Source organism: Grampus griseus, assembly GCF_964374135.1.
Source record: "Grampus griseus genome assembly, chromosome: 11".
Taxonomy (NCBI): domain Eukaryota; kingdom Metazoa; phylum Chordata; class Mammalia; order Artiodactyla; family Delphinidae; genus Grampus; species Grampus griseus.
The window spans coordinates 75447310-75463568 of record NC_139005.1 but is presented as its reverse complement, the minus strand read 5'-3'; the positions used below and the strand labels follow the sequence as shown (position 1 = coordinate 75463568).

At 32.5% G+C, this 16259-nt stretch overlaps 1 protein-coding gene across 4 annotated transcripts in view; it reads left to right on the top strand.

Moving 5' to 3' along the window:
- Nucleotides 1-16259, top strand: part of EEA1 (early endosome antigen 1) — a 131667-nt gene that overhangs the window by 52303 nt on the left and 63105 nt on the right. For all 4 annotated transcript variants that reach the window (XR_014297490.1, XM_082667086.1, XM_082667085.1 and 1 more), the window contains 5 exons: nt 1604-1643; nt 2899-3012; nt 8696-8817; nt 9943-10098; nt 15794-15910. Coding sequence is in view for 3 of the 4 variants with exons in the window: in XM_082667086.1 (XP_082523212.1) it covers nt 1604-1643; nt 2899-3012; nt 8696-8817; nt 9943-10098; nt 15794-15910 (549 nt within the window). In the remaining variant the exon portion in view is untranslated. The remainder of the gene's footprint in view (nt 1-1603; nt 1644-2898; nt 3013-8695; nt 8818-9942; nt 10099-15793; nt 15911-16259) is intronic.

Below are 16259 nucleotides of genomic sequence, written 5' to 3'. Positions count from 1 at the left end.
TTCAAACAGTAGTGAAGCTCTTCAAAGCATTTGTGTTTGTGACAAATTAGAAATCACTAAAATGTCTGTTAATAAGGACAGAACCATTAGTAGCTGCTTACAGTTTATATTAGTGGAGATTGTTTGAAAACTTGGGAAAACTGATGTATTAATGATGTTAAAAAACATTTGTGTCTTTGTACACACACAGGCACATAAGTACTATACAACTTTACATAAAAATAATATATAGGGAAAAGAACAAGCAAATCATTGTGGTATCAAAAGTGGTTATTTTGAGGGATTTCACTTGATATCTTAGATTCTTTATATATATATATATGTTCTTTATAGCTTAATGTATTTTCTAAACAATGTCTTAACCAATTATGATTTTTATACTAAAATTATTTTGACTTTTATACTAAACTTACATAAAGAATCATAGAATAATGAATTTTACCAAATACATATATAGTTTTCATTTATAAGAATAAAACTGACACCCTTTAACAATAGCTCTAATACTTTTATAAAGTAATTAGTGATCCCTGTGCACATTATCTTAGCACATTATGACTCCCAGTTGGTCTTTTTGTCTTTTCACCAAAAATTGTGATTTAGACTAGGAAAAAAACAAATAAATGGATAAAAAAGATATCAGTCTTATTACTGCTCAGCTTCTATAATTGAGGACGCATTAAAGAGGTTTTTAGTAATCCAAAATACTTATAGTTCACTTATGTGTGTTTTACATAGATGCCATTAACAATCATTCAAACATGAGCTGTATTATTTTCCGCACCTGAAAACACAGAGGAAATTGTTTACTATATTTGATATGGCTATTTTACATTTATAATATAAATTAAATACATTCCCACAGTGCAATTGCCTTGATAAGAAATTTACCTTTGGGGGAAAATGTATTTTAATTACTGATGATTATTAGCAATCAGTATGTCTAAATCCAATGTATAGGAAAATAAGAAGTCAGATGTACTATGAGATACCTTATGAAACTTTTTCAGGTATATGTAATTCTTTAGAATATGGGAATAATGACTAGGTGGTATATTATTTTATTCCTAATGCATGGGATAAATTAAACCTTATGGAATACATTCTTTATTTCGGCTCCTTTAAAGACAATTTATAATCTGGAATTAAAAATTTATGTTTTTAAAGCCAATTTTTTAGTAGTGTTAGTTTCATGGCATATTTCAGCTTATGAAAAATTTTGACTATTATAGGATTGAATCTTGTCTGCTAACTTAAGTATTTGCTTTAGAATCTATTTTTATAATTGTGATAGTTTATGTTACTTATTACTGTATTTATGGAATTTAAGATGCCATCTTGGCAAGACTCATAAAAATTTAATATATGTTAACATAAAATAATTCTTAGAATCAGTGAGCTACAGTTACATCATTATTCCAGACTGCCTAGTCATACCTTAGAGATCTAGAAGAATGTGAGCAGGCCAAGATTTGATTTTCATCAAAATCTTGCTACTTACCTGACAGAATGTGGATTTCAGAGATTTTTTTCACATTGGCAATTGTAACAGTATTGTCTTTTCCTTTTAATGTATTTGTTTATGTTTTTTGTTTTCATTGAGGACTCTAAACCTGATGGATTAGTGACTGATTCATCAGCAGGTAACTTTACTTGAAGCTGTTATTTTTTCATTTTTCTTTTTCTTCTTTCTCATCCTTTCTTCTTTCTTTTTCTGTGATGCTTGCTACATGAATTTTATTTTGTGATTATACTTTATGGCTTTAAAACAGTGAAGACAACAGTCATATTCTAGGCTGAGAGTATCTATTACCTGTGAACTTTGTAACTTAATCAGTTAATGAAATCTTAGTCCTGTTTTAGTTCATTATATTCTGAAGTTAGAAAGAAACTTCTGAAATATTACATTAATATGGTGGTTAATGAAAATTTAGATCTGTATTAAAGAGCGATGCAGTTTTTTCTCTTGAAATAAAAAAATGATGAAACTAGCATCTTGGTAATGGACTTTAACTGGAGGAATGCTCAATGAATAATCAAAATTATATTTTGAGATTAGCTATTGTATTTAATGTCCCTCTGAAATCCCTTTTCTTTATGAGAATGAAGTAGTAGGAGTTGACTGCATATTTTAATTGATTATTTTATCTAAGACCTTGATTGTTCTTAAAACAGTTCTAATTTCATTTCGCATTGTTACATTTTTCATCAGCGGTGCAGGATATATTTCTTTTTGGTCAGTTGACAGATATAGGAAAATAACTGAGAAATGTGAAGTCACAATAATCCTTAAACAAATATTTATAAATTATTTGGGTATGATTGCTAAATATTCCTTTCATTTGTTTTACATGTTTGTAAACTATGACTTGAGCCTTAAATGAATTGGCTATGCTTAATTCTCTTTTTTTTTTTAATACATTTATTTTATTTTTGGCTGCATTGGGTCTTTGTTGCTGCGTGCCGGCTTTCTCTAGTTGCGGCGAGCTGGGGCTACTCTCTGTTGCGGTGTGCGGGCTTCTCATCGCAGTGGCTTCTCTTGTTGCGGAGCAGGGGCTCTAGGCGCGCAGGCTTCAGTATTTGTGGCACATGGGCTCGGTAGTTGTGGCTAGCGGGCTCTAGAGCGCAGGCTCAGTAGTTGCGGCGCACGGGCTTACTTGCTCCGAGGCATGTGGGATCTTCCTGGACCAGGGCTCCAACCCGTGTCCCCTTCATTGACAGGCGGATTCTTAACCAGGGAAGCCCTATGCTTAATTCTTAAAATGTGAAGATACTCTACTAGTAATTGGCTAGTAGACACATGTTGATTGTCTTTAACTTCTACAGTGATTATAAGTAATAACAATTTAGGAAATGTAATTCACATTGTATTTGAATAATTACTGTACTTTTTTGTAGAACTACAGTCTCTGGAACAGCAGTTAGAAGAAGCCCAAACAGAAAATTTTAATATTAAGCAAATGAAAGACTTATTTGAACAGAAAGCAGCCCAACTTGCCACTGAAATTGCAGGTAAATTAAATCAGAATTATTTAGCCAATATATCAGTCTCATTACAATTTTGCCATTGTATATCCTAGAAATAAACATTGTATTTTAGTGTGATAAAGCATTTGTTATAGATTGTGGTGGTGATTACTGCCATTTAATGATAATAGAGTTGCTATATAAGTTATTTTGTTTGTTCTCCCACCTCCTCCTTTCAAAGGACTGATTTTCTCTCTAAAATTCTTCTTGAATTTTAGAGAAGATGAATTTTCTTTTGGGGTATGCTTAAAGATTAACAAGTAACATTTTGAAGAAGTTAAGTAATATAGTACAGATTTAACATTTGGTTATGCTAACAATCGCATATAATTTTTTTAACTACATATACATGCTTTTAGGTAATATATTGTATGTGATTAAGTATACATTAAAATGCTGATTAGTAATTTATCGCTGTGTGGAATTTATGTAGACAAAGACATTTGATCATTTAAAGTTTATCATTTAGCACCAGAGGGCAGACAGCAGAAGCAAGAAGAACTACAGTCATGCAGCCTGGGGAACAAAAACCACATTCACAGAAAGTTAGACAAGATGAAAAGGCAGAGGGCTATGTACCAGATGAAGGAACAAGATAAAACCCCAGAAAAACAACTAAATGAAGAGGAGATAGGCAACCTTCCAGAAAAAGAATTCAGAATAATGATAGTGAAGATGATCCAGGACCTCTGAAAAAGAATGGAGGCAAAGATCAAGAAGATGCAAGAAATGTTTAACAAAGATCTAGAAGAATTAAAGAACAAACAAACAGAGATGAACAATATGATAACTGAAATGAAAACTACACTAGAAGGAATCAATAGCAGAATAACTGAGGCAGAAAAACGAATAAGTGACCTGGAAGACAGAATGGTGGAATTCACTGCTGCAGAACAGAATAAGGAAAAAAGAATGAAAAGAAATGAAGACAGCCTAAGAGACCTCTGGGACAACATTAAGCACAACAACATTTGCATTATAAGGGTCCCAGAAGGGGAAGAGAGAGAGAAAGGACCAGAGAAAATATTTGCAGAGATTATAGTTGAAAACTAACCTAACATGGGAAAGGAAATAGCCACCCAAGTCCAGGAAGCGCAGCAAGTCCCATACAGGGTAAACCCAAGGAGAAACACACCGAGACACATAGTAATCAAATTGGCAAAAATTAAAGACAAAGAAAAATTATTGAAAGCCAAAAGGGAAAAATGACAAATAACATACAAGGGAACTCCCATAAGGTTAACAGCTGATTTCTCAGCAGAGATTCTACAAGCCAGAAGGGAGTGGCATAATATACTTTAAGTGATGAAAGGGAAGAACCTACAACCAAGATTACTCTACCGGGCAAGGATCTCATTCAGTTTCGATGGAGAAATAAAAAGCTTTACAGACAAGAAAAAGCAAGAGAATTCAGCACCACCAAACCATCTCTACAACAAATGCTAAAGGAACTTCTCTAAGTGGGAAATACAAGAGAAGAAAAGGACCTACAAAAACAAACCCATAACAATTAAGAAAATGGTAATAGGAACATACATATTGCTACTTATCTTAAACGTGAATGGATTAAATGCTCCAACCAAAAGACACAGGCTCGCTGAATGGATACAAAAAGAAGACCCATCTATATGCTGTCTACAAGAGACCCACTTCAGACCTAGGGGCACATACAGACTGAAAGTGAGGGGATGGAAAAAGATATTCCATGCAAATGGAAATGAAAAGAAAGCTGGAGTAGCAATACTCATGTCAGATAAAATAGACTTTAAAATAAAAAATGATACAAGAGACAAGGAAGGACACTACATAATGATCAAGGTATCAATCCAAGAAGAAGATATAACAAATATAAATATATATGCACCCAACATAAGAGCAGCTCAATACATAAGGCAACTGCTAACAGCTGTAAAAGAGGAAATCGACAGTAACACAGTAATAGTGGGGGATTTTAGCACCTCACTTACACCAATGGACAGATCATCCAAAATGAAAATAAATAAGAAAACACAAGCTTTAAATGACACAATAGACCAGATAGATTTAATTGATATTTATAGGACATTCCATCCAAAAACAGCAGATTACACTTTCTTCTCAAGTGCGCACAGAACATTCTCCAGGATAGATCACATCTTGGGTCACAAATCAAGCCTCAGTAAATTTAAGAAAATTGAAATCATATCAAGCATCTTTTCTGACCACAACGCTATTAGAGTAGAAAAACATAAAAAACACAAACACATGGAGGCTAAACACTATGTTACTAAATAACCAAGAGATCACTGAAGAAATCAAAGAGGAAATCAAAAAATACCTAGAGACAAATGACAATGAAAACACCATGATCCAAAACCTATGGGTTGCATCAAAAGCAATTCTAAGAGGGAAGTTTATAGCAATACAAGCCTACCTCAAGAAACAAGAAAAATCTCAATCTAACCTTACACCTAAAGGAACTAGAGAAAGAAGAACAAACAAAACCCAAAGTTAGCAGAAGGAAAAAAATCATAAAGATCAGAGCAGAAATAAATGAAATAGAAACAAAACAATAGCAAAGATCAATAAAACTAAAAGCTGGTACTTTGAGAAGATAAACAAAATTGATAACTCATGAAGAAAAAGAGGGAGAAGATTCAAATCAATAAAATTAGAAATGAAAAAGGAGAAGTTACAACAGACACTGCAGAAATACAAAGTATCCTAAGAGACTACTAACAGCAACTCTATGCCAAAAAAATGGACAACCTGGAAGAAATGCACAAATTCTTAGAAAGGTATAACCTTCCAAGACTGTACCAGGAAGAAATAGAAAATATGGATAGACCAATCACAAGTAATGAAATTGAAACTGTGATTAAAAATCTTCCAACAAAAGTCCAGGACCAGATGGCTTCACAGGTGAATTCTATCAGACATTTAGAGAAGAGCTAACACTCATCTTTCTCAAACTCTTCCAAAAAATTGCAGAGGAAGGAACACTCCCAAACTCATTCTATGAGGCCACTATCACCCTGATACCAAAACCAGACAAAAATACTAAAAAAAAAGTTACATACCAATATCACTGATGAATATAGATGCAAAAATCCTCAACAAAATACTAGCAAACAGAATCCAGCAACACATTAAAAGGATCATACACCATGATCCAGTGGGATGTATCCCAGGGATGCAAGGATTCGTCAGTATACGCAAATCAATCAATGTGATACACCATATTAGCAAATTGAAGAATATAAACCATATGATCATCTCAATAGATGCAGAAAAAGCTTTTGACAAAATTCAACACCATTTATGATAAAAACTCTCCAGAAAGTGGGCATAGAGGGAAACTACCTCAACATAATAAAAACCATATATGACAAAACCACAGCCAACATTGCTCTCAATGGTGAAAAACTGAAAGCATTTCCTGTAGGATCAGGAAGAAGACAATGATGTCCACGCTCACCACTATTATTCAATAGTGGCAATATTGCCGTGGCAATAGATTGCCACGGCAATCAGAGAAGTAAAGAAATAAAATGAATACAAATTGGAAAAGAAGAAGTAAAACTGTCACTCTTTGCAGATGACATGATACTATACATAGAGAATCCTAAAGATGCCAGCAGAAAACTACTAGAGCTCATCAGTGAATTTGGTAAAGTTGCAGTACAAAATTAATGCACAGAAATCTCTTGCATTCCTATATGCTAATGATGATCTGAAAGAGAAATTAAGGAAACACTCCTGTTTACCATTGCAGCAAAAAGAATAAAATACCTAGGAATAAACCTACCTAGGGAGACAAAAGACCTGTATGCAGAAAACTATAAGACACTGATGAAATACAGATGATACCAGCAGATGGAGAGATATACCATGTACTTGGATTGGAAGAATCAATCTTGTGAAAATGACTATACTACCCAAAGCAATCTACAGATTCAAAGCAATCCCTGTTGAATTACCAATGGCATTTTTTACTTAACTAGAACAAATCATCTTAAAATTTGTATGGAGACACAAAAGACCCCGAATAGCCAAAGCAGTCTTGAGGGAAAAAAACAGAGCTGGAGGAATCAGACTCTCTGACTTCAGACTATACTGCAAAGGTACCGTAATCAAGGCAATATGATACTGGCACAGAAACAGAAACATAGATCAATGGGACAAGATAGAAAGTCCAGAGATAAACCCACGCACCTATGGTCAACTAATATATGACAAAGGAGGCAAGTATATACAATGGAGAAAAGACAGTCTCTTCAACAAGTGGTGATGGGAAAACTGGACAGCTACATGTAAAAGAATGAAATTAGAACACTCCCTAACACCATACACAAAAATAAACTCAAGATGGATTAGAGACCTAAATGTAAGACTGCACACTATAAAACTCTTAGAGGAAAACATAGGAAGGACACTCTTTGACATAAATCACAGCAAGATCTTTTTGATCCACCTCCTAGAGTAATGGAAATAAAAACAAAAATAAACAAATGGGACCTAATGAAACTTCAAAGCTTCTGTACAGCAAAGGAAACCATAAACAAGACGAAAAGACAACCCTCAGAATGGGAGAAAATATTTGCCAACGAATCAACGGACAAAGGATTAATCTCCAAAGCATATAAACAAGCTCATGTAGCTTAATATTAAACAAACAACCCAATCCAAAAATGGGCAGAAGACCTAAATAGACATTTCTCCAAAGAAGACATGCAGATGGCCAAGAAGCACATGAAAAGCTGCTCAACATCACTAATTATTAGAGAAATGCAAATCAAAACTGCAATGAGGTATCACCTCACACCAGTTAGAATGGGCATCATCAGAAAATCTACAAACAACCGATGCTGGAGATGGTGTGGAGAAAAGGGAACCCTCCTGCACTATTGGTGGGAATGTAAACTGATACAGCCACTATGGAGAACAGTATGGAGGTTCCTTAAAAGTAAAAATAGAATTACCATATGACCCAGCAATCCCACTACTGGGCATATACCCAGAGAAAACCACAATTCAAAAAGACACATGCATCCCAGTGTCCATTGCAGCACTGTTTACAATAGCCAGGTCATGGAAGCATCCTAAATGCCGATTGACAGACGAATGGATAAAGAAGTTTTGGTACATATATACAATGGAATATTACTCAGCCATAAAAAGGAACGAAATTGGGTCATTTGTTGAGACGTGGATGGATCTAGAGACTGTCATATAGAGTGAAGTAAGTCAGAAAGAGAAAAATAAATATCGTATATTAATGCATATATTTGGAACCTAGAAAAATGGTACAGATGAACCGGTTTGCAGGGCAGAAATTGAAACAAAGATGTAGAGAACAAACATATGGACATCAAGCAGGGAAAGCGGCGGGGGTTGGGGGTGGTGGTGGGATGAATTGGGCGATTGGGATTGATATGTATACACTGATTTGTATAAAATTGATGACTAATAAGAACCTGCTGTATAAATAAATAAAATTCAAAAAGTAAAAAAAAATAGTTTATCATTTAATGTAATCAGAAGTATAATTTTATTGTATATGTTTATGGTTATCAAAGGAATGTGAATTAGAGTGATATATAGATATATACTGGAATATACAAGAATTTATAAAACTGTTCTTCCCTAGAGTTAATGTCATGTCATTTGTATAACTATCCTTAATTAGATGTAAAGTCAAAATATGATGAAGAAAGGAGTCTTCGAGAAGCTGCCGAACAAAAAGTGACCTATCTAACAGAAGAATTAAACAAAGGAGCAACTATAATTCAAGATCTAAAGACTGAACTGGTAATTTAGAAGCCATTTATTAGAATGTACCTTATTTGAAATCGAAAAATTAAATGTATACACTGATGAAACATTTTTGGAAGTACAGCTTGAGTAGAATGAAGGAAAGAAAAAAATTCCCTTTAGTTTTTCCACGTAAATGTATATACTTTATATGATTTTTAAAGTAAAAATGGAATTTTATGACACATAATTTATGACTTTAACATTTTTGTTGTTTCTATCTTAATATCGTGTCTTTTTTAGTAGTTTCCATATTTGCATCTCTGATCTTACCATCCCTTGAACTTTAGTTGTATAAATTTATACTTTTCGGGTACTTCTGATTGCATTTCTAGCTTTCATTTCAAATTCAACAAGTATAAAATCAAGTCATCCTGTTTCCTCTGTAACTGTATTTCTGTCATTGGTACCATGTATTTTCATCACTCTCCCCAGGCTTAACAACTTTGGATCTGTCCTTGCCTCCTTTCTGTCCTTTGTTTAGCACTCAAGAAATATATGAATAAATGAATCAACTGTATTCAACCTGCAACAAACCCAAATTATGCTTATACCTGTTCGTTCTTCATGTTATTGACCAGTTTCCTAGGATAAAAAAATGAAGGAATTTAGCATTTATCAAGTGATTGTTATCACCAGTGGGTGTACTTTGTGATGGAAAGGAAAGCAATTAAAGTGCTAAGGATAATTGTGAATTTGTGGTTTTGTACCTTGAGTGCTAATACTATCAAGTATAAGATAGAGCGGGAAAAGGAGAGGGTGGTTGGGGGAAGACATCAGTGTTTGATGTTTGGAATCTAGTAATTGATATTAAAGATTGTTTTATTTTGATTTCTTAGTAGTAAAACTATTTTAAAAATGTGTGTTGGCCTTCCCTGGTGGCGCAGTGGTTGAGAGTCCGCCTGCCGATGCAGGGGACATGGGTTTGTGCCCCGGTCCGGGAAGATCCCACGTGCCGCGGAGTGGCTGGGCCCGTGAGCCATGGCCGCTGAGCCTGCGTGTCTGCTCCGCAGCGGGAGAGGCCACAGCAGTGAGAGGCCTGCATACCACAAAAAAAAGAAAAAAAAAAGTGTGTTATTTTAGTTTCACTGTGATTTTTAATTAAAATGTGTTGTTTCACAGCTTCAGAGACCTGGAATAGAAGATGTTGCTGTGCTTAAGAAAGAACTGGTACAAGTTCAAACGCTAATGGACAACATGACCTTGGAACGTGAGAGAGAATCTGAAAAACTCAAAGATGAATGCAAAAAGTTACAAGCAGAACATGCTCACTCACAGGTAATGAAGTTTAATGCACTTAAATGAGATTTATGTTAACTTGTTTAGTGTGCACTCTTGAGTGAAGCCAGAATTTTTCCGAGTGACCTATCAAGCAGTATTTGCCTTTCTTTCATCTGGTCTGAGTAATATTTGTATATAGTCAATATAGTCTGATAGTCAATATTTTTAATATTTGCTCTATGAAGCTAGAGCCTTAGAGAAGAATGTTTGCATACAAGAGTATTATTCTGTTTAATAAATGATGTATATTGTATAGAAATTACATTTAAAGTTAAATTTGCTCCAGACTAGTCAGTAAGTAGTAATTAAGTTTATTTCAATTTGGTAGGGGTAAAGGAAGTATGATTTCATTGTCTTCATTTGTATAACCAATGTTGTTTAGAAAAAGTATTTAAGACTTATTTTCTATTCGACTTCTTTTTCATTTATCAGTTATTTAATTTTGTGGTTGAAAGAAGTCATAAAAATCATCTAGTCTAACACTCCATCCAGGAATTCCCTTTATAGCATCTCTGATAAGTGATCTACAACTCTTGCTAGGTGGTGTAGGGGTGCATATTTCTTCCTAAGTCAGCCATTCCATTGAGTTGGCATTTGTTTCCCTATAATTTACATGCACTGGTTCCAGTTCTCAGGAATTAAACATAGTAAACTGTTCTTTTCCACATGAAATATTTGAAGACTGTTCATATTGTTCATATTTACTCTGAGTTTTTTTCTTTTCCAGGATAAACATTCTCAGTTTCTTGTATTATTTCTTGCATGACTTTGGCCTGTAAATCCCTTATATAATTATGTCAGCATGTGACAAACTCTAGGATGTGTAGTAAATATATTTGCTTAAAAATGCCTTTGTCCTTCCTACTGTATCATAGGAGGTATTTTGTTATAACTAATACTATGTGTAGTTCTTAAGCTCCCATATATTATGTGGACCTCTGTTTTTCATGTTTTCAGTTTAAAAAGTTGTTATAGTGACATTTCAACTTGCATCTCTTTCTTAGAGTTTTTCAGCTGGTGATCTAAAAGCCACTCTATTCATAATTAGTAACTTATTAATGAGCTATGGAGTATAAATATTATAGATAACCCATGTCATCCTTTATTTTAGTTCCTCCTGTATCTTACTAGTGGAGGAATGGTGAAAGTTTATGGGTACAACATGCATAGGCATGTGAGGCTTTATGATGCTTAACATTTCAGACTTTAAAGTTTATGAACTTCAGGTGCAGATTTCCCAAAAGTGATCTTTGTAGCCCAATGACACATAGTACCACAAATTTTCAAATAATTTCAGGGAGTTCATGAATTTATCAAAGCCAATAAAAAGCTCCTAATGTGTAATCAAGGAGAGTCTGAATCAAAGAAGTCTCATGAGGTAAAATCCCATCCAGATAATGCTTGAGTAGAAATTTCTTTTAACCCTGGAAGTTAAGTATTAAGTTTGTTTTATATTTAAGGAATCTGGGCTCAATGAGGTTAAATAACTTGTTCAAGGTCATGCACCGAACATAAAGAAGCTTGGATTAGAACTCAAGTTTGGTCTGAAACTCATGTTCTTTCTATATCATGTTATTTCCCATTTTAGGTGGTCTGGTGATTGCCTTAGAAGTAAATTTGTGCTATTAATCTTGATCTAATACTTATTTTTATTACTTTTTATATCTTGACATATTGTATATTTGTATTGAGTATAGCTTAAAATACTTTTGAGTTGTGTCTAGTACCATTTCCACATGAAAAAAAATTACTGTCTAAATATTCCATCTCATTTATTTGTTTATAACTGTTTTTAGCTTCTGCTTACTCCTTGAAAACTGGCATGTATTTTATTAATTTATTAAAATTCATTTCTATTTATTCTCAGTTAAGTGTGTTAGTGAATTATATAACTTGAACTTAATAGAAAAAAACTATTTTATATATTACTGCTTTACTGAACCTAAAACATTGGAATCAGAAACAAAACAGTAAAAGGAGTTAAAGAAACTAAAAATGTAATGATTTGTTTGGTATTTCTCGTTGAGGCTCAAGATATACAATCTGGTATTATACATTGTTAAATATGTTCCATTCCTTTCATTAAAAATATAACTTATGAATTCATTGACATTTAAAAAATCTAGATATTTTAGAAGGCATATAGAAAAATAACTCATTCTAAAGCATTTAAAAGTACTTTTAAAATAATTAGCTTTTCTTTAGATCAGAAATTAAGGTTAATAAAAGGATTATTCCTAAAAATCTACATTATTAAACATATCAAAGCTGTCATCAACTTATATTTGGTGTTGTCTTTAATGGAAATGATTTTTTAAGAATTTTATTTGTATTCCAAATATACTTATTTGAATCCCAATTTTTAAAGCTAATAAGGTTATAAAGAGATGGAATAAGTATGATTATACTCATGCATAGTTACTAAAGAGAGCATTTAAGTATCATTTAAAAGTAAGCTAGTATAAGAGATCAGATTTAGAGGTGTGTTTGGACTTTTTATTGTATGTTCAATGTGTACTTTTGTCAGTCTTCCACCTTTCATCCATCATTTTATTTTATTTTTTTCTGCTTTCTAATGGAGATGCTTAAACTTGAGGTAATGTGTTTTTGGAAGGCTTTTAATATTAGTACTACTTTTAATAGTACCATAGCACCATATAATTTTGTGTTTTAAGGCAATCTCAGAACTTCAAACATATGCTCATTTTTGTTTTATTAATCAAGCAAATTTTTAACCATCTTTAAAATGATTATTTACTAAAACTAGTAGAATATTAGGACAATAATTATAATCTTAAAGCACTAGCAGGTTTGCGTGAAATATTTTTCCTTAATTATTTTGTAATTTAAAATTTTTTAGTAAAAATTCGATGTTAAATTCAATAATGTGGCTTCAAGGAAATGCAAACTATTTTATAGAGTCTTATATACTGTTTCCTTGTGTACAAATATCTAGTAACTTCTTGGAGATAGAATCACTCATCCCTTTAGCGAGTATTTTTTGAATGCCTGAGTGTCAGCAACTATTTTACATGTGGGGAATACAACAGTGAATAAGATACAGTGCCTGCTCTTATAAAGCTTATATTCCTTTGTGGAAACCAAATAATATATAAGTAAACCAAATCATGATAGAAAGTCAGTTAATGCTAAGTGCTATGTAGACAAACAAAACAGGATATGGACAGTAGTGGGGCTGGCAATAACGTGGGACAATGTTAGATAGAATGATCAGGGAAGGTATCCTCAAAGAGGATACATGGGAGAAGAATGAAGTAAGCAAGAAGCAGGGTGAAGAATTGGGAGCAGCATTCCCAGGAAGTGCAAGTGCTAAAGATTTCTAGCCACAAATGAGCTTGTCCTATTAACTAGTGAGGACTGTCTGTGTGACTTGAAGAACTTCTTTTTGAATTTCACCCAGTGATATTGCTATAGTGAATGTATTTATTTTCTTTGAAATTTTGTCTTCAGTCTTTATTTTTTAAAATAGAAACATATGATCACTGTCAAAAATTAAAACGACTCATAATGTGCAGTAGAGAGAGTGAAAGTGTCCTATAATTCACTCCTGTTCCTCCCCTTCCCCATAACTAAAATGTACCTTTAGGTGTATACTTTTCCCACATCTTTCTTTTTTCCCCCCTTGAGTAAAGTGAAAAATTTTAAATGCTTGCTTTTATATTTTTAAAAATTCTAGTTTAGAAACATATACATATTTAGTGTACGAAGGATACATTATAAAATTATTTATGTTACTGTATCTAAAAGGTATAAGATATAACAAAATAATTTTGGATACATTTGCTTTACATTTTCTTTGTTTAGTTCCTTTTATATGTTGGCATTTATCAGCAAGATAGATACTAGATAGATGTTACACATGGCTAACTGTATCTTATAAACTTTAATGTGGAATCATGGTATTTTAATGAAATATACTCAAAATTTGCATTTTAATACACTGTTACTTATTTCTGTTTATTATGTGTGAAATATTCTAGTAATTCCTTTGAAAGAGAGTTAGAAGTAGGGATTTAAATATGATAATTTATTTTCCTGTGTGATAAGTAGGCATTTGTACTACATGATTAAAACATACTAATTTAAAGTAGCTGGATTGTTCCTAATATTTTTATTAACATCCATAATATTGCTAATAGAAAGTGATTCTGAGGTTCAAAGTTGTTAGACATAACAAATTGAAATAAACTTCCAATACCTATATCCATTTCAACGTTACATGACCAGTTCAAGACAGAAAGCGTTTAGGATACACTTTTTACTTGAACACAGTTAAAAATACATGAATATTTAAATATTTTCTTTGAAGTATATTTTATATACATGTTTTCCTTAAAAAATCAGGTCATAAACATATCTCAGACATGCTGTCATTCCCCAAAACATTTTTGAAACCTCTTTTTATTGACTTTAAACCAGTTTGGAAAGCACTCAAAAAACTAGTTTCATTAATTTATGGTTATTAAAATAAGCCCAAGTGCTTAATCATTCAGTTCAGTTACCTTGTTTACTAGTTTGTTTCTAAAACTTTATACCTTCATCCATTATCCTTATCCCTTCATCCACAATGGATTTGGTTTTATTATAATGAGAATCCTTTAACAAAAAAAAGGGCCACACATTCTGGAAGGCTTTCCAAAAGAAGTAGCAAAAGATCACTTGGCATTATTGTCACAATAAATTAGTAGCCTTCTAAGATTTTTTTCCTTGAAGATGAAAGTACTCACTTGTAATGTATGATATAGGTAATTGCCGATGTGTTCATTTAAAAACATTAAGAAATTTATTGTATTCATATTATAGTTTATTTACTGATGAAGAATATAGGCAATTGAAAATAATCATAATGTTAAGAATGTAAAAAGTAAAACCAGTAAGCAGTATTAGAAATGAAAAAGTTCTCCTGTTAATATCACTTGCAGGAAACCATACTTAAAAGGCAGTACTTAGTCTCTCTCTAGTGGTTGAAGCTTTCATGTATAGGAAGCTTGTATTTCTAGGCTCTTTGCTTATCTTTCTCTTACCTTATTTATTAAATGATTAAACCATTGTTTTCATAATAGACATTAATTTTCATTTAAACAATATTAAATGCATTAAAGCAAATTCATACCCATCTATTATTCATGGTCATAGAGTGATCCAGGTTAATGAAACTATATATAGCTTCTGTTTGATAACTTCTTTGGACAAATACTTTCCATTACAGTCCAAAAGATGGATCACCACTTTCAATGGTATTTCTATGTTGGTTGTTGCATTTAACATGATTTTGAAGTAAAAAAAAAAAAGGCTGTGCACAGAAACTGGGAGAAAATATAGACATAACTTGGCATATCCTTTTTAAATTCAGGAGGATTAAAGTATAGAATTTAAAGCCAGTAAATTCAAGTTTGCAGTTTGGTGCTTACTTCAGACACATAAAATAGGATGTCAACTTTTCATTTCATGTATTATTAAATAAATGAAGTTGTATATTTTGGATAAATTTTAAAAATTAATTTTCAGCCAGAAAAGATGTAGAGCTGGTAAGATAAAGAATCAGGTTGAAATTTCTGAGTTATTTCAGTTCAACAACAATGACAAAAATATATGTAATCTGAAAACCTTTGGATGCTTTCATTTCCTTTTTCATTTTAATTTACTCTAATTTTCTTTTTTTTCCTTTTAGGCCATAATAGACCAGCTGAGGAGTGAACTTGCCAAAGGCCCCCAGGAAGTTGCTGTATATGTGCAGGAACTACAAAAACTTAAAAGTTCAGTTAATGAATTAACACAAAAAAATCAGGTAAGAATTTAAAAACTACATATAATGGTGAATTGATTTTATAGATCTTAAACTTTAATCTTGTGTATGTTATTTATATATTGGCACAGTACAGTATGACTTGTTCTGTGTGGGTTTTTTTTTTTAAGTGTTATTTACATTCACATTGTTATGCAACCAATTTCAGAAGTCTTTTCATCTTGAAAAACTAAAACTTAACACTCATTAAACAACTCCCCATTCACTGTCTCCCCTGCCCCAAACCCCTTCTACTTTCTATATCTATGAATTTACTATTCTAAGTAACTCATATGAGTGTAATCATACAGTATTTGTCTTGTTGTGTTTGGCTTATTTCACATAGGATAAT